The sequence below is a fragment of the Amphiura filiformis genome, chromosome 17 (genome assembly GCF_039555335.1).
Source record: "Amphiura filiformis chromosome 17, Afil_fr2py, whole genome shotgun sequence".
Taxonomy (NCBI): Eukaryota; Metazoa; Echinodermata; class Ophiuroidea; order Amphilepidida; family Amphiuridae; genus Amphiura; species Amphiura filiformis.
Window position 1 is genome coordinate 24,086,242 of NC_092644.1, and position 19,043 is coordinate 24,105,284.

The window sequence follows — 19,043 nt, forward strand, 5'->3', positions numbered from 1 at the left end:
CGCCGCTCAATAGGGATATCCAACTAGCTATCCCCGCAGGGCTACAAAGAACCACAAACCGCGAAATTTGGATATCCAGCTAGATTGCCCCGCAGGACTCAGGAACCACAAATCTTGAAATATGGATATCCTGCAAATTAAAACCACAAACCGCGAAAAACCGTCAACAACTGCCGCTTAATAGAAATATTCAACTATATTGCCCCGCAGGGCTACAAAGAACCACAAACCGCGAAATTTGGATATCCAACTAGATTGCCCCACAGGGCTATAAAGAACCATCAACCGCGAAATATGGATGTCCAACATATTGGACATTCATAAAAAGAAAGGAATCTACCAAAAAAACGTTTACAACGTAAAGAAAGCAACAAGTTTAAAAAGCCCCCACCTCGGCTCACTTTTTGAAACTTGGTCCCTTTTGTAAAAGATACTGATTTAAACTTTGTCATAATTATCAACTTAAAACAAAAGTGTTATGAATCTTTAATGTGCCGATGCGATATATTACTTAAAAGTTGTTAGCATTCTGGAACGATCAGAAAGGTTATTATGTTGTTCTTGGCCAATATCCTATATATGTTTTGTTTTATAATAATAAAGTTCATGATCAATGATTGAATTAAACGAATAACAAGTAGGCATGTTAATGGCAATGATGCTAAAAACACCGATTTGCTGTTGATATTCAAAATGGGACCAAGTTTCAAAAAGTGAGCCGAGGAGGGGGCTTTTTAAACTTGCTGCTTTCTTTACGTTGTCAACGTTTTTTTGGTAGATAATCTTTAATCTCGTAATATATTTGTTTATTGTTCAAGGGAGCCTACGATGGAGCTTGACAGTTCTGGAAGAAAAATAAAAATAAAAAAGAAATTCGAGGACTAAAAAAGAAATTGATGTTCAACTTCCGGGTCAAACATGCAGTGTCGCCGATTGGTTTGCTGTGCCGAATCGTACGATCTTGGATGTTGCCGTATTGAAAGCCTCGCTACCTTATACTGCCTGGAGGTTGATACACAGCTACAAGTACAACCCTCTAAAAATATACGAGAATGAGATCCCTGGTTTTTTATCTTGATATCAATGTTTGGCATTTGGTGATGTCAATGATAATACAGCGGTATCACGGAGTTTGGTGTAGGTGTCTTCAAGACCTTTGCGCTCTCGGAATGACTTCGTGTCATCTGTGATCATTTCGTACTTTTCTTTTTGAATATGCATGACTGCTCCATGGTGTGGCTCTTCGATGAGTTTCACAAAATATTTAGCACATTCTTGGGGTCTACATAAATTACACAGAAGAGGGAAAAAACCATCAGACAAACTAGATTGCATATCACTGAACGAATACATCGAAGGGGTTGATAGCCTCGCACTAGTAGCTGCACGTATAATTCAGGTTTTATTGATACATCACAATAATATTACATCAAACAATTAAGAATTATTTTAAATTAAGGATAACTCAAGGCAATTAAAATTAAAATTAATCCCTGAATTAAAATTACAAATCATAATCAACATCATCATAATCCTCCTCCTCCTCCTCCTCCTCCTCATCATCATCATCATCATCAGTATCATCATCATCATCATCATCATCATCATCAGTATTATCATCATCATCATCATCATCATCATCATCAGTATCATCATCATCATCATCATCCTCCTCATCATCATCATCATCAGTATCATCATCATCATCATCATCATCATCATCCTCTTCATCATCATCATCATCATCATCATCATCATCATCAGTATCATCATCATCATCATCATCATCATCATCATCAGTATCATCATCATCATCATCATCATCATCATCAGTATCATCATCATCATCATCATCATCATCATCATCATCATCATCGTCATCATCATCATCACATATCAGTTTACAATTACCTGAATGGATCATGCTCGTTTAGAGCGCCTGTGAGAGGTTGCAAAATTTGTTGGTACGATTCGTTTTCTACTTTAAAAGTAGAAACTATATTTGTGTTGACTGCAGACGGGCAAATCACGTTCACCCGAATCTTCTTCCTCACAACTATGGGATCAAAAGTCTATAAGGACAAAATATAAAACGAAAAAAAATTCGTTCAGTGGTGGCACAATTTTTTGGGGCATGGGGGATTTACAATATTCCGCTACAGGGTCATGCTTTACCCTCTCTATATATTGGTTCACTTCAAGTTCAGCAGTGACGTCAATACTTTTTTGCCGACAAACTGCCCTTGTACGCGTGACTGCGCAATTAACTTTAAACGCGCGATTCGCTATTGTGGCAAGCGCAAAACGCACATACGTCACTACCAAACTTGATGTGAACCAAATAATATACGGGTGTTGACTGCAGACGAAAAGTTCCAAAAGTGTAGAATTCTACATTTTAATGACCATATGGAATCAGCATGGATAATGGATTAAAATGAGCACAAATAGCCCACTATTATTTTGTTCAATGGCTCCTGACATTTTAAGAAAAGACTGTATCCCAACTTCCAAGTATGCATGATGCAGTTATGTCTACAGTAGAATTCACCACGACCTTTGCAGGACTTAAACCCCATTAAAGGCTATTAAACCAAGATAACACTCATTGAAAACAGCTCAACTATGTTAAATCAGATCTTCTCTGGTTAAATCCACACTACACATGTTTCTGTTTTACCTGTGCGATATTGCAATGAGCTGGTATTATAGTTTCAGTTGGGTGAACGATTATAAAGCAAACGCAAGGTAACAATACTGGTGGGCCTTTGTTTCCCAAATGAGACAATAATCTGCATACTGTTAACCAGCATTCTTGAAAATGAGAAACATAATGGTTGTAGCCTTAACACGGTTTGGAAATAATTTCTTCATTTTTGGTGTTATCTGTCATTTACATATCAGGGAGGTACGACCATTTGCAGATGCCCAACCTACACAGTTTTTAGCCTACATGTAATGTATTCAGTATTCTTGATTAACATGAAGTACACACAATATCCGTCAAGTGGTTTAGCCATAATGCCCTTCGCAAGAGAGCGGTACACAAGTGAGTGATAGCCGGTAAACGATGCATTCGATTTACACAGAAAATTTTGCAAGCCGTGCCGTGCCATGCCCTTCCTTCCTAAAACACCAAAGTGCGAATAAGAAAAATTTAGGACATGTTACAAAACTATATTTTGTAGAATTTCAGTGAGTACTTTAAGGGCTGGGGTATGAACGTTTGGACAGTATTTATTGTGGGACATTAGAGCACATCAGACATATCGAATTGCACCATGAACACGAAGAATGTCATTCTGATAACAAATAATTTTGATTTTTTGAAATTCGCAATTTAATACACATTTTATGGCAAATCATTAAAAATTGATATTTTTTATATTTAACAGTATTTGAAGTAAACTTTATAAATCTGATGATTTATACTTAAAGTGTATGTAGGTGGGATGAAAAGCCGACGATCAATTGAAAATTTTGACCTTTCGTATTGAAGATGTGGATTTTTTTCCCCAAAACACCAAAAAAAATTAGGTCTTTTTGGGAAAAAAATCCATATCTTCAATATGAAAGGTCAAGATTTTCAATTGACCGTCGGCTTTTCCTCCCTGCTACATACACTTTAAGAATATGTCATTAGATTTATATAATTTACTTCGAGGACTGTTATATATCAAAAATTTGAAAATATCAAATTTTTATAATTTGTCATAAAATTTGTATTATATTGTGATTTTCAAAAATGAAAATTATTTGATATCAGTAAGACATGCTTCGTATTCAGAATGGTCTGAGGTGCTCTCATGTCCCACAAAAAATACTGTCGAAACGCAATAAACGCTCATTTTAGATCCCTTAAATATTGGCCGGTTATTTTTCACACAGTGACGTTAACTAGGCAATGCCATACCTATAACATACACTGTTTGTAGACGTCACGTGTCAATGGTGAGAGTACTGTGTATTGTGTATAGGAAAATGAACAGAAAGTGCAGTATGGAAACCATCTACAATCTGATACTACCACTCTACTCATTCCTCGCGCCGGAAGGGGCGAAGTTATTAGTATTAACGGTTGTTTGATGTGACCATTTATTAATTTTTCTAACAAAACTTTATTATAATGTTCAATTCTAGACCTGATTAATACCAAAAGCTGTCACACTAATAAACTATATATACACAAACAATGTAATTATATTTTGTATCAAATATTATTATTCATCTTTTTCTGCTTTTTGTGGTAATATTAAAACTGTACATTTGTGTACAAATTGAGGGCGCTATTTACATATATTTTAAATTTAAATTAGCCAAATAATTTGAGTCACATCTTACATTTCATAATAGTTTTTTTTTTGTAAATTCCCATGTCATTTGTTAGTCTGTTTGCTGATGTTCTAATCATTTTACAAGTGTCTACCCCTTGTAAAGATGCAAACAAGAGTTAAGATAAATAGAGCCATCATTGTTCAACTTTTCTATGATGATTCAGTTTTATATGCCATCAAACAACCGTGTATTCCGACTGAATCAAAGCCTGAAAAAATGTACCTTTATTTAGATATAATATTTCCATCAGAATAAATATCAATTTCAGAGAAAACGGCGTTTTATAGATATAATAAGAGTTCGAGCTTGATCACTTGAACTAAATTGAACAGAGCATGCGTGGTGATTAGTTGGTAACAATTCTTTGGATCGTGCAGGCTTGGAAAAAAGTGGGAACCAGAGGCTATGAACTGAAGTGTGTTAGCTGTTAGCATGGTTAGTATAGGTAGCCCTTACTTTTCTCATGTTACTCCTAACATTTTACACTCAAAATCCTTGTACGTTTGAAAAAAAATGTGAAAAAACTGTCAAAGAAAAATGATTAGCGTGGTCACCACACCCGGAAGTAAAGTAAGCATTTTATTCGACGGTTTATTCATAATTTGTTCAAAAGTAAAATGATTTTTTTTCGATATCTTTGGTAATTATCGACCATATCAACTTTTAAAACATTGGTAATGCTAAGAATCAATTAGCATCAAATAAAGATGTCTAAGCATTTTGACGGGGGAAGGCAAATTAAGCCTCTATGCCGCCACTGGGTTTGTTACAATAAAACATAATTCTAATTTTTGAAATGGTGCATGAAAACTTGAAAGGCTTTCAAACTGTAAATATTAACTTGGATTTGAGGGTAATACTTACGGCAACTTCTTTCGTATAGCCAAGTATAGCATATTTTGATGCCACATACACTGACCCAAATGGAGAAAGAGAGAGCGCTGAAACAGAGAAAAAGGGCAAAAATTAATCGTAATTTAATTTTAAGTATTAATATTGGATTTTTCGGGTCGTTTTAAGGCTATAGTTTTTGTGAACGTTTTGCCGTTGCGACATACTTTTGACTCAGAACTACCATCATTGCATGCTCCTGGACAAGCAGTAGAAAACTATGCTCCAGGACCATAACGAGATAATAATACTCCTGGACCATGCCTTTATGAAGCAGCTATTCACTATTCTATTAACTTAGGGCATGATCACATCAGGCACTTTTGATGTAGGGACGTGGAGTCGACCCTACATCGAAACCACTTCCCCATGTAGTGTGAACACAAAGTAAGTGGATTCGACCCTACATCAGCAATGTGGATCGAAACTACCTGGTTGAGGTAGTTTCGACCCTAGTGGTGGGTTAAATTTCGCAATGTGAACGCGATAATGTGGAGTCGATCTAGATCGACTCCACATATACCGGAAGTGGCTGTGGTCGTACGGGCCGAAATGGTGAACATCAATGGAACAAAACGAACTGTATTCACTGGAAATTGACTTCATGACATTTAGATGCTAAAATATATTTCAGTCCACAGCATGCTCAACATAAGCTTACATAAATTACTTGTTTTACGATCAGACAGGCCGTGTTACGGGCAATCCCAAATAAATGGCCTATGGTTCTGTATTCGGCGTTGGTCGAACCGCCGCAATGTTACCGCTAATCGCTTCTCTGGGGTGATGGCTTTACGAAATTTGGTATCTATGCTGCGTGGTAACGGCGCTTTACTTCCGGGTCGTTTTAACATCCGGGTATGTGGATTCGCTCCACTTACGTCACACAGTGTAATTTACCCATTACCAACTTCAAAGTAATGCGCCATATTGCCTTAGCTCCAAAGCTGCAGCACCCATATTTATCCAACAGTCAAATATGTTGTAAAATCATTCATTAACTTACATGTTCATTTATTTTTCAGATTCAAATTATTGTTAAATTATTCAAATGCTTATATTTACCCAATAACGTATTTGAGATTAAACATTGACTTTGTTGTATATTTTACACCCTGCTACGATTGGTACACGCAGTCAGCAGTACTAGTGTTTATGCATGCAGCGCGTGCATAGCTGAACCCCGTTCCCACACACACACACAGCGGCCATGCGAAAGATGGATTTTTAATGTAACAAAAAACAAAAGATCCGCCAAATTTGCAACGGATCCGCCTCAAAAGCTTCAGCGCATTCAACGCTACGATAATACACGATGTTAATTTGAGATAGACAGTGACATTCATAATTACAAAAATTAAATATTTGCAATTAAAAACTCGTGTTTTTGAACGATTCTGAATTTTATCAATGAAAATGCAGCGATGACGTCATTGGGTTAACGATTTTCCAACTGCTGATTGGTTGATTGCGTCACTGTCTGTGATCTGTGCATGCACGGTACGGTCCGTACGGAATGATTTTTCGTATGGGTAAAATACACTGTGCGTCATAACCCACTTTTGATGTAGATTAGCTTGGTAGTGTGAACGCGAACTCAATGTGGATTCGATGTGGATCGACACCACTTCACTACCTAGGTACGAACCCACATTGTGTAATGTGAACACGCCCTTAGTTGCTTCTGTTATAAGCATTTTACGAGCCCTACTAATGTTGATAAGATGTTAATTGGCAGTCTTGATAATATTTGCAACATGGGAGTTCATTGTCAACGTAGGATCGAACATTTCTAACAGGGTTTCTTTGAAGGGGAACGTTGATATTAGAGTCACGCGGTAGCTTGACCAGCAAGTTTTAAAAAAACGACTGATAAAGAAGAATAAACAGATGCACCGCGAGACTATATTTACACGGAACAAAACGCTATTGTTCTATGATATTTTTCGCTGGGTACAAAATATATCTAAAACCATGCTAAATCGTATTTACTGTCCAAAGTGTCATATTTTAATAACTCTTTATTTCAAAAAGTTACACGAATCTTACAGTCAATCCGATTGTTTGATAATAAACAAACATTCTTGCTTTATTTCACGCGGTATTTCATAGCCAAAATTAGTGGCAAATCATAGCTAATCATACTGATATCCACAATCTTTCGACACTGCTACAGCCATACATGGCTGTCACTGTCGCACTAATTTTTCAGATTCACTTTCAAATATACCCAGGCATTTTCCTGGATACCCTACATACAAATTCTGGACCCCATTCGCCAAAAAATCAAGTTTTTCACAATTCTTTTATTCTTTCCGGACCACAGCATATATTCATATTAATAAATACTCCACTTTCACACATTGTAATAACTGGACGTCCGCGTGGCGAAGTGGTTAAGGCCATGGACTTCTAATCCATTTATGAATTTTTGCTCAAGTTCGAAACTTCCCACCACTTTTTTTAAAATGTTTTATTAATCAATTTATTGTCGTAAATCAAGAATAACACCATTTCGAACATCCATTGCTATTGTGATATTATTATTTTTTTCATCAAACAAACATGTTTGATTTTTTATTCACATTTAGGCCTAGGCCTTGGGCCTACTTTCACCATCCAGATGCTATCACCATGCCTGACTATCATGGCATCTTCGTCATTTAAAACACCGAAATTTATTTATTATTTATTATTTATTTATCAGTGGCTCTGTTCACAGCTCAGACTGAAATTATATTTGATATAAATATTATAAATGAAAATCACAAACCGCGAAAGATCGCCAACAACTGCCGCTGAATATTGATATCCAACTAGATTTCCCCACAGGGCTAAAGGGCAGGACTTAATTAGGGGAATTAAAATCACAAACCGCGAAAGATCGCCGACAACCGCCGCTTAATAGGGGTATCCAACTAGATTGCCCCGCAGGGCTGCAAAGAACTACAAACCGCGAAATTTGGATATCCAACCAGATTGCCCGCAGGCATATCGATTATATGGATATCCAACAAATTAAGACCACAAACCGCGAAAGATCGCCAACAACTGCCGCTCAATATTGATATCCAAGTAGATTGCCCCGCAGGGCTATAAAGAACCACAAACCGCGAAATTTGGATATGGAACTATTGCCCCACAGGGCTTCAAAGAACCACAAACCACGAAATATGGATATCCAACAAGCTTAAACTACAAATTAGCTCCCGATAGAGAGCAGGACTTGATGAGGGAAATTAAAACCACAAAACACGAAAGATTACAAAGAACCACAAACCGCGAAAGACTAGATTGCCCGCAGGCCTATCGATTATAAAGAATCACAAACCACGAAATACGGATATCCAACAAGCTTAGACTATAAACTAGCTCCCGATAGAGGGCAGGGCTTGATGAGGGAAATTAAAACCACAAACCACGATATTCAACTATATTGCCCCGCTGGGCTACAAAGAGCCACAAACCCCGAAATTGGGATATCCAATTAGATTGCCCGCAGGCCTATCGATTATTCGATTATAAAGAACCACAAACCGCGAAAGATCAACAACAACTGCCGCTTAATATTGATACCAACTAGATTGCCCGCAGGGCTATAAAGAACCACAAACCGCGAAATTTGGATATGCAACTAGACCTCCCTACCAGGTCAGAAGATCCACAAAGCACGAAATATGGATATTCAACAAGCTTAAACTATAAATTAGCTCCCGATAGAGTGCAGGGCTTGATGAAAACCACAAACCACGAAAGATCGCCGACAACCGCCGCTTAATAGGAATATTCAACTAGGTTGCCCCGAAGGGCTACAAAGAACCACAAACCGCGAAATTCGGATAGCCAAGTGGATTGCCCGCAGGCCTACAAAGAACCACCAACATTAAAACACGATTATCTGGGGCATTTAGACGCTTCCGTAGTATAGGCTTAAATATATGCGCATTTACCAGTTCCGACATGAAGTAGGCCTAAATCGGATTTACTCCATGTGTGTCTCTCTGGCATTGTCAACATTGGGTGAGTGTTGTTCATATTTATATTTTATTTACATATTTACGTAGCCTTGAATAATTAAAGTATATTAAAATGTTTATTGATCATTGTGTACGCCTCTGAACATTACAGTCACGCGTGACGAGCAAGTTTTAAAAATAAACGACTGATAAAGTTTTGTTTAATTATTTATTGTCATAAATCAAGAATGGCAACTTCAAACATCCATTTTTCGTTTTATTCGTTTTATGGTGCACTTCATAACCTGACTTTCCAAGCTTGGAGCTGCTTGGCTACATTCATAAAAAGAAAAGAAATCTACCAAAAAACGTTGACAACGTAAAGAAATCAGCAAGTTTAAAAAACCCACCTCGGCTCACTTTTTGAAACTTGGTCCCATTTGAACACCAATAACAAATCAGTGTTTTTATTTTATTTCAACAGAAGACGGCGTTTCCAACAAGATTACAAACAAGCCTATTTGTTATTCGTTTAATTCAATCATTAATCATGATATTATAAAACAAAACACAAAAAGATATTGGCTTATCATGCAACAAGATAATAACCGTTCAGGTCGTTCCAGAAAGCTTACAAATTAATATCGCATCTGCACATTAAAGATACATAACACTTCTGGAAATGTTTTAAATTGATGTAAATATGATAAAGTTTAAATCAGTACCTTTTACAAATGGGACCAAGTTTCAAAAAGTGAGCCGAGGTGGGTTTTTTAAACTTGCTGATTTCTTTACGTTGTCAACGTTTTTTGGTAGATCAGTAATATTCACTGAAGGCAAGTTGAAGTTTGCCAACTGTGCTCTAAAACCGATCACCAAAACTTCAGTTTTTTCATCAGCATTAACTTTGAGACAATGTTTGGACATCCACATGTTGCACTTCGGAGACAACATCTTCAAGCTTTGACACAGCTTACACCTTCCTCAGATGTTGGACACACTGATGATGCATACAAATGTGTGTTATCGGCATAAAAATACAGATCAAGTTCATACTGGCGAATAGGTTTCCCGAGAGGCAGCATATAAATGGCAAATACAAAGGGACCTAGAACAGATCCCTGTGGCATGCCTTGGACCAAAGATTGACTAAAAGAGAAATATGCCATGCCATTAATGAGAATACGTTGAGATTTTCCAGACAAAGATGATCCGGCTTAACCAGACGAAGGTGATGCGTTGCACACACAACATATCCTTTATGCGATGCAGTAATTCCAAAAGCACTACTTAAAGGAGGATTTCGTGATCCTAGCATCCTCTTTTTATGACATTTTTCAGTAGATATCCACGAAAAAAATTTCAGTTGATTCCGATTTTGCGTTTGCGAGTTATGCATGATTATGTGTATTACACTGCTCCATAGACAATGCGTTGTAATTTCGTTCTGGTGCACCAGAACGAAATTCAAATTTCACGATATCTTTGCTAAACGAATTAATCTGCAAGAAATATTTGGTACATAAACATTATGTAGCCAGAGGTATCCAGTGGTGTAAAAATCTCAACTTTTTTGGGAAAAGTGGGGGATGAGGCTGTGGATCACGAAATGCCCTTTAAGTAAAGAAGGATAAGAATGGCTCATTGTCTCTCCATTGCCCACAAGATGTCATTATGGACTTTAATTAATACAGTCTCAGTAGAATGAAACTGCTTGTAAGTAGATGGAGCGATTCCTACAGGCAATTCTCGGTCATGTCGTTTATTAGCAGCAACAAACTCTTTGGAAGTTTCTCACAGGCCGTTAGTTTTTCATGATGTTAGGGAACTTACCCGCTTCAGAGGAAGTGTTTACAATGACACCTCCACCACAACTTTCACCTTCCATGTACTGCACAGCCAACTTGGTACCGATTATAGCACCGTTCTAAAACAACCGACAACAAAACGGGAGCAGCAAATTAGGGGTGGTGCAATAATTATGTGTACCCCAGGGTGGTGAATTATAGGGGGAGCAAAGATTTTTGGCAGGCCAAAAGGGGGGGCAAGCATTTTTGGCAGGTCGAAAGGGGGTGTCAAGCAATTTTTGGCAGGTCGAAAGGTTTCTATATTACACCCTAAAAAGGTGTAGGAAAACGTTAGGAACACGTTCAAATATGCAAAATTTGCTGCTCGCTGGGTTCGCATTGTATCATAAGACAATTTAAGGAATCAAATTCAGGTTCCCCAAAATTTTGCGTGTGTATGGGGGGGCAAAGATTTTTGGCACATCAAAAGGGGGGCAAAGGTTTTTGGCACGTCAAAGGGGGCAAAGATTTTTGGCACGACCAAATTGGGGGGCAAACGTTTTTGGCACACCATTTTGAGAATTCACCACCCCGGGGGTACACATAATTATTGCACCACCCCTTAGTCCGTCCAAAAAGGATTAAAGATATGGTTTAGGACAAGGTTAGGGTTACGGTGGAGATTATAGTTAGGGTAGTGATTAGGGTTGTGCTTTCGGACTAATGACCCTTCAGACAGTATCGCCCTGTAACAGACAAAAACATGCTTCAGCCCAAAATTATAGGATTTGGCACCTAAAACCAGCCAAAGCTACCCAATTCGCCTGGGTTGGGTAGTAAATGAGAAGAGGTGCATGCAATTGTAGTGACAAGTTGCCAGTTTGGGTGCGCCTCGAGGTTTCACTGGCAATATTCTAAAACTCTACATGTTCTAAAGTGTAATACGCAAATACACGTACGTTTTTGGCAACCATTGCCCTAGAATAATACTAATACCCCAGTTGAAGCCAAACTATGTATAAAACTATACTTTAGGGACGCATATTTTCTGGAGGGGAGGGCTGGATTTGTTTTGATGAAAAAAACAACAACAACTTCACCCACTATGAGCAAAACAAATCAAATCTTGATCTACCTAACTGTGTAGTCAAAATCACTTCATTTTGGACAACTAAAAAACAAAACAAATAAAAAAGCAAGCTGATGTTACAGAAAAACACCAAAATACAAAATGTGGGTCGGTCGGGCACGTATCTGGACTGGGTTAAACTTGATTGTAGGTGGGAGAATCAGTTACTTATTTTAGTTTTTAAATGTCTAAAGAACATTGCTCCACATTATTTGTCATCTCAATTTACCTTACCTCCTCTATGCATTCTAAGAACACTCGATGTCAATCCCATAACAAATTGGTTGTTCCAAGGTGGAAATTGTCTTCTGGGCAGAGAACATTTCATTATAGAGCTGCCACTTCATGGAATAGACTTCCTTTTAATCTCTGTGCCAATTTGGATTCACTAAGCTTGAATGAGTTCAAGAATGCCCTATAATTTTGTATGTATTTAAGACATATAAGGAACTTATAGCCCTCCTCATTAATTTGTTAATTTGAGCTTGTTCTATATTTCCATGTTTGTATATTAAAAGCCTACAGACCAAATACAATGAAGCACATACGAAATCTCCGACCCATGAATTCCCACTTTCTTACTTGCCCTAGCTGCGAGGCTGTTATATTGGGGTCCCACTTGCAACATGTTCTCGAAACTTTTGAGCTGTTGCATGCATGTTCTTATAAAAAGTCTACAGACAAAAATATAATTATGAACCACATACGAATCTCCTATCTAGAAGGTTGCACTTCTCGAAACTTTTGGGCTGCGGCATGTATGTTCTTAAAAAGAAGGACAAAGCCTACAGAAAATACAATTATGAACCACATACGAAATCTCCGACCCAGGAGCTCACACTTTCTCAATTGCCCTGCGGGGCTGTTATATTGTGGTCCAACTTGGAGCATGTGCTGGAAACATTTGGGCTGCTGCATGTATGTTCTTTAAAAAGAAGCACAAAGGCTACAGACAAAATACAATAATCAAACCACATACGAAATCGCCGACCCAGGAGTTCACACTTTCTTACTTGCCCTGCGGGGCTGTTATATTGAGGTCCAAATTGTAGCTGCAGCAAGTTCTCGAAAATTTTGGGCTGCTGCATGTATGTTCTTACAAAGAAGGACAAAGCCTACAGACAAATACAATTATGAACCACATACGAAATCTCCGACCCAGGAGTTCACACTTTCTTACTTGCCCTGCGGGGCTGTTATATTGTGGTCCCACTTGGAGCATGTGCTGGAAACATTTGGGCTGCTGCATGTATGTTCTTAAAAGGTCGCACAACACTAAATGATCAAGAACGCGGGTCGCAAATCACTAAATCACTAATTTAATTTCCCCCAGTTTTACAATTATGAACCACATAAGAAATCTCCGACCCTGCGGGGCTGTTATATTGGGGTCCCACTTGCAGCATGTTCTCGAAACTTTTGGGCTGCTGCATGTATGTTCTTAAAAAAGAAAGACAAAGCCTACAGACAAATACAATAATGAACCACATAAGAAATCTCCGACCTATGAGTTCACACTTTCTTACTTGCCCTGCGGGGCTGTTATATTGTGGTCCCACTTGGAACATGTGTTCGAAATATTTGAGTTGCTGAATGTATGTTCCTAAAAAAGAAGGACAAAGCCTACAGACCAAATCTCCGACCCATGAGTTCACACTTTCTTACTTGCCCTAGCTGCGAGACTGTTATATTGGGGTCCCACTTGCAGCATGTTCTCGAAACTTTTGAGCTGTTGCATACATGTTCTTTAAAAAAAGCCTACAGACAAAAATATAATTATGAACCACGTACGAATCTCCTACCTAGAAGGTTGCACTTCCTTACTTGCCCTGCGGGGCTGTTATATTGTAGTCCCACTTGGAGCATGTGCGAGAAACATTTGGGCTGCTGCATGTATGTTCTTAAAAAAAGAAGCACAATACCTACAGACAAAACACAGTAATGAACCACAAACGGGCCGTTCGAAATTCCCCCCAGCTCATAATTATTGCACAGCCCCAAACTTGGCCATTAGGCCGATTAAAAAAATAAAATAAGTTTAGGGTCCCCACACTCCTCCTTTTTTTTGGAGATTGTGCACATTTCTTTGTATTTTGTAATCTTTTTTATTTATAACAGTGTCAATGCGACGCACAGTGTCATCGACCCTATATCTTCATGGCAGGAATAGCCATGGTAGGCTGAATCCACAGCCACGATTAGCCATTTGGTTCAAACCTTTAAAGCTCTTTAAAACTAATAATTAGTCGAGGGACATAACTAAGGCTACTCACAATAGCCGGGTAATCGATCTTGGTTGTGCGTGAATAAGCTTGTATACCCAATTGAGGTCAATGGTCATCGACTTTTATACTGCCTAGTGAGTGCAGCTGTACTACACGCTGCACGCTGTAGTCCATAGAGGACCAACGCAATATAAAATGGTCAAATTTTGAGTTCAAAGCGCACGGCCAATTTTCAAAGCGCATTCTAGCGACTATCATATCTGTTCAACACGTATTTTCAAGTGTATGAGACCACATCTGGTTTCTTGAGAAAAATTCATTTGCGGGAGATATTCATCAATTTCTAACCCAGTATCGGAAGATTTTCGTCTGATATCAAAATCGTGCATAGCAATTCACGTGTATCGATCCCGTGTATTCATTTTAGTGTCTCTGCTCCACCAAATAATTATTAGCCAGGCGGTGTCGGTGTGCGACGTTAAGATGTGATAAAACTAGTTGGCGAATACGTCAGTGTCAATGCGACGTCAAATGTGACAGAGCTATAATACCACATAGTGGGCGAATACGTCAGTGTCAATGCGATAATACCACATAGTGGGCGAATACGTCAGTGTCAATGCGACGTCAAATGTGACAAGGCTATTTGGCGAATACGTCAGTGTCAAAATAACTTGTACTGATGTACTTCAAATGGACTGAATACGACAGTGTCAATATCAGTTCAGAAGGCAAGGTTGTAGTTGCACCTTATTCAGCAATTGTACCGACTTTTTATACAGGTAATAAGGCCCACTCACCATGCTCACATAACAAAATTATATAAAATTACTAATGGTTTTAACTTAAAAGTAATATACACTGCAAAAAAAAATGCAAAAGAGAATAATCATGGTTGTTTATATCAATCAACATGAAACAACCCAACATACCAAATTCACTTGTAGCGTCCTTTCCCAATCAACGTCATTCGCTATTCCCGCATTATTACACACGATATGAAGGGCACCATACGAAGTTATGACTTGCTTGAAACATTCTGTGTACAAAAATAATAAAAAATAATAAATTACTGAATAAAACTCTTGAAACAGCAACAAGAGTATAAGCATATTGTCATAAGAAACCGTTTGTCGTTTATATAACCGTTATGTGACCGAGACCAGCATGCAGAAGACAAAAATGATGACGATGATGATGAAGATGAAGATGATGACAAGAAGCGGAGAAAGGAAGAAGAAGAGGGATGAAGAGAAGAAGAAGAAAAGAACGGAGAGATAACAGCATCGAAACCTACTTCATTTTCACAATACGGTATTTATTTTACATTAGGCGTGTTAGGCCTGTTTGTAGCATGTTAAGCATGTTTGTTTCCTGTAGCAGGTCAAAAAAGTTTTTTATCCATGTCTTCAAATGACAAAAATACCTTTCTTGCTGCAAATTGGAATGGGAAATTACAGTAGGTCTCTCCGACACACACGAAAAAGTCATATTTAAGAATATTTATGATCCCCTTTCAACCGGCAGAGGTAAAATGTGTGATGTTTTCTCAAGTAGTTTTTCACTATGCTCGTTTGATGTGTAATGTGTAAATGTTTACTCCAGTAGTGTTTTATATTATTTTTTTTTGTCATTTTGTCGGTTTTTTTTCTTTGAAAAGTGAAAAAACAAAATTCTAATGCGCAAAATAAGCCGTCATAAACGTAATGCGCGCTATACAGGAAACAAACTTGCTTTTTTGGCCTTATCACCAATATTATCGTACCTTCCATCTGCTCTTTAGATGATACGTCACATTTGCACAAATGAAATCGTCCTGTACCAAACTCCTTTTCCAGTTCTGTCCGTGTCTGTTGCATATAATCGTCATTAACATCGATGATGAATACTGCCTAATGAGAGAAAATCATTATAATTCAGGCCCGTGGGCCCAATAGGCTTTGTAACAAGAGTGACAAACGTGATTTTACCCAAAAGTCAAAGTTTCATTTATTATAATTTATTTCGGTATGTCAATATCAAGACCATTTTGATGAACTTTTACCCCCATTTTACCCCAATACCCCCTTCGGACACGAAAGAAGATGGCTCGATCAAAAAAATATTTTTTATGCTTACTATAACTATTTTGGATAGTAATTTATGAAAAACTAAAAAAAAAAATTACCTCATCAATTATGCAAATTAGGGCATGTGTACAATTGTACACATTGTGACTAAGTGACGACGTTTACAATGATTTTTTGGATACAATTGTACACATTATGACTAACTAATGGCAGTAAAACTTGGTAACATGTGTGAAGCAACAAACTTCAACCCTTTGTTTCTTTTTTCTGTTGTCTTCATACGTCCGTATCTGTAGGCTCTTAACTGTCATTAATTTGGTATAAAATGCTAATAAACAGTTCTTGTCTTTGGAGAGACCGAGAAAGACATCACACTTAATAAACTTGATTTATGAGACTAATTTTGTTACTCCACCCCACACGATCCATTTTCGGGCACATCACCGACCAGTTACTTCTAACTACCTTTGTAATAATAGGCCTACAGAGTGGTTTTGCTAAAAAATGTATCCAGAGCAAATTATAAATTGAATGAAAGTATTAACAAAAGAGTTAAAAACTACTTATCATGATGTGCAAAGTATACTAAATAACTCCTATAAGATTAGTCACACTGTGTACAACTGAACACAATATATTTACAAGGTGAGACACACTGTGTACAATTGTACACACCATTTAAAAAAAAATTCTACACCACATATGTTTGAAGCATTTGATCAAAAATAGTGTTCCATGTTTTCTACAGGTCTTACACTAACCCCCTGACTAGAATTTAGCTTGTCCACAATGATATTTCATATAAAATTAAAAGGGAAAGTACCTGTCTTCTGGCAACGTGCTGTAGTGGGTGATGCCCTCTTAGATTATGAAAAGTGACATTCAGTTAGGCGAGGGCGCTCTGCACTGGAGGATAGCATATGAATACACAATTGTGCACATGGTGTTTGATTGCAGTAATAGGCTTCCCCTGGTATACAGGGAGCAATAGAAGTCCATGTGTGCAATTGTACACAGTATGTACGAAGGGGAAACTAAATTGTTTGGTATTTCAATGACACTGGCGCAACTTACGAATCTGGAACACCACTCGTGCCCGCACTCATGTCATACCCTCTGATATTTTGAGAATGATGCATACTCATGGAATAATGTTTTAAGCGCAGCTCGTGGGTGGTGTTTTTATGTCTGTAGAAATGCCGCTCTATGGAGTCAAATGCTTTCTGCTTATCTATGAATCCAAGGCAGAACCTTTGAGTTTTGTTGGATTTTTCTATCAGTTGGTTAATGGCATGTAGATTTTCTGTAGTGGAAATTTAACTTTCCCTTGAATCCGGCTTACTCTCTCGATTGGTTTAGGTCTAGGAAATCACTAATAGTGAATATCTTGTACACATATGTGAACGTAGACAGATATCGGCGGTAGTTTTTGATACTGAACAGTATAATAGGCCTACCGTAAACACATATATTTAAACCGCCACTTCGCCACTTCTGGCGCCTCCCCTGTCGGCCTAGTCCATATTATCTAAATATTATATTTTCAATTTTCATGTTATTTCCATATATGTACTGTCCTACCTTTTAACCTAAACGTTCATACCTTTGCTTGTTTTCGAAGCATTATTTCCACCATAGCTTTCCCAATGCCACTTGCACCTCCTGTAACAAGCGCTACTTTTCCTGCAATATCCATGATGTGTTTAAGGCATATATTCTTTCCACAGCAAATTTATGTTTGAAAACTATATTTTTAACACGCTTCAAGTGCAAGTAGAACTTTATGTATACACCAACAGGTTATTGCATACCAAGGCCAAGGCCACTGCGATATACACTACTGAAAAAAGTTCAGGTTCAGAATCGAACAATACAACATTGGCGCAACGTTGGCAAACGTTGGAACCATCGCCTTTGGCACGCCAACATTGGCCCCATATTGGTTTGCCACTCCTTTGACTAACAAAGCTATTTCGGATAATGATAGGTATCGGGAAAAGCATGTCCTTCGGTTGGTTTTAGAGGTCATCGGAGGTCAAGGTCAAAGGTCGTGGATTTCAAACTTCGTCCGATCATGGAGGTAGTCGGCTCAAACTTGGTGGCGGGAATCCTTGATATGAAAGGAATATATTGCGGGAAACAAAATTGAGGTCAACCAAGATCAAAGGTCATTACCGAGGGTTCAAATTTCAAACTTTGTTCGATCGGGCTTAAACTTGGTGGGTGGATTTCTACGTATGATGAGAACACATAATCGAGGTCATCCGAGGACAAATGTCATCCAGGAGCTAAATTGTAAACTTCGCCCGATTTGGCTTAAACTTGGTGTAAGTAATTCTCCATACCACACCACGTGAGCATGAACAAAATCAAACTGAGGTCACTTGAGGTCAAAGGTCATATATGGTCAAACGTTTAAGTATATGCCCAATCGGTAAAGTGGTAAAAAGAATCTTCAATATGACGGGAACATGTCAAAAAGTCAAAAAGGGTCACCACGTTATGCAAAACTTCCTGCTCGCTGCGCTTCCATCATATGATAAAACAATTTAAGGTTTTAAATAATGGGTTCCCCAAAATCTTGCATGTGTAAAAAGGAAGGGGAAAATATATTTTAGCACGGCTATATACTGATCCCCAATTTTTTGAGC

At 38.0% G+C, this 19,043-nt stretch overlaps 1 protein-coding gene across 1 annotated transcript; it reads right to left on the reverse strand.

Annotated features, from left to right (window-relative positions):
- Positions 1–784: 784 nt before the first annotated feature.
- LOC140137509 (15-hydroxyprostaglandin dehydrogenase [NAD(+)]-like) lies at positions 785–18,203 on the reverse strand. Its single transcript, XM_072159224.1, has 7 exons — positions 17,996–18,203; positions 16,089–16,215; positions 15,256–15,362; positions 11,016–11,109; positions 5,200–5,276; positions 1,912–2,072; positions 785–1,282 (listed from the first exon to the last, which is right to left on the reverse strand). The coding sequence occupies exons 1-7, from the start codon at positions 18,086–18,088 to the stop codon at positions 1,081–1,083; spliced, it is 861 nt and encodes a 286-aa protein (XP_072015325.1). The 5' UTR covers positions 18,089–18,203; the 3' UTR covers positions 785–1,080.
- Between the last annotated feature and the right edge of the window lie 840 nt (positions 18,204–19,043).

What these genes read in the sequence shown, in the direction of transcription:
- LOC140137509 (XM_072159224.1), bottom strand. Translation starts at nt 18,088, where the DNA reads ATGGATATTGCAGGAAAAGTAGCGCTTGTTACAGGAGGTGCAAGTGGC. An exon ending in GGACGCTACAAGTGAATTTG is followed by an intron (nt 11,110 to 15,255) that starts GTATGTTGGGTT and finishes CGGTTGTTTTAG; the next exon opens with AACGGTGCTATAATCGGTAC. An exon ending in GCTATACGAAAGAAGTTGCC is followed by an intron (nt 2,073 to 5,199) that starts GTAAGTATTACC and finishes TTGTCCTTATAG; the next exon opens with ACTTTTGATCCCATAGTTGT.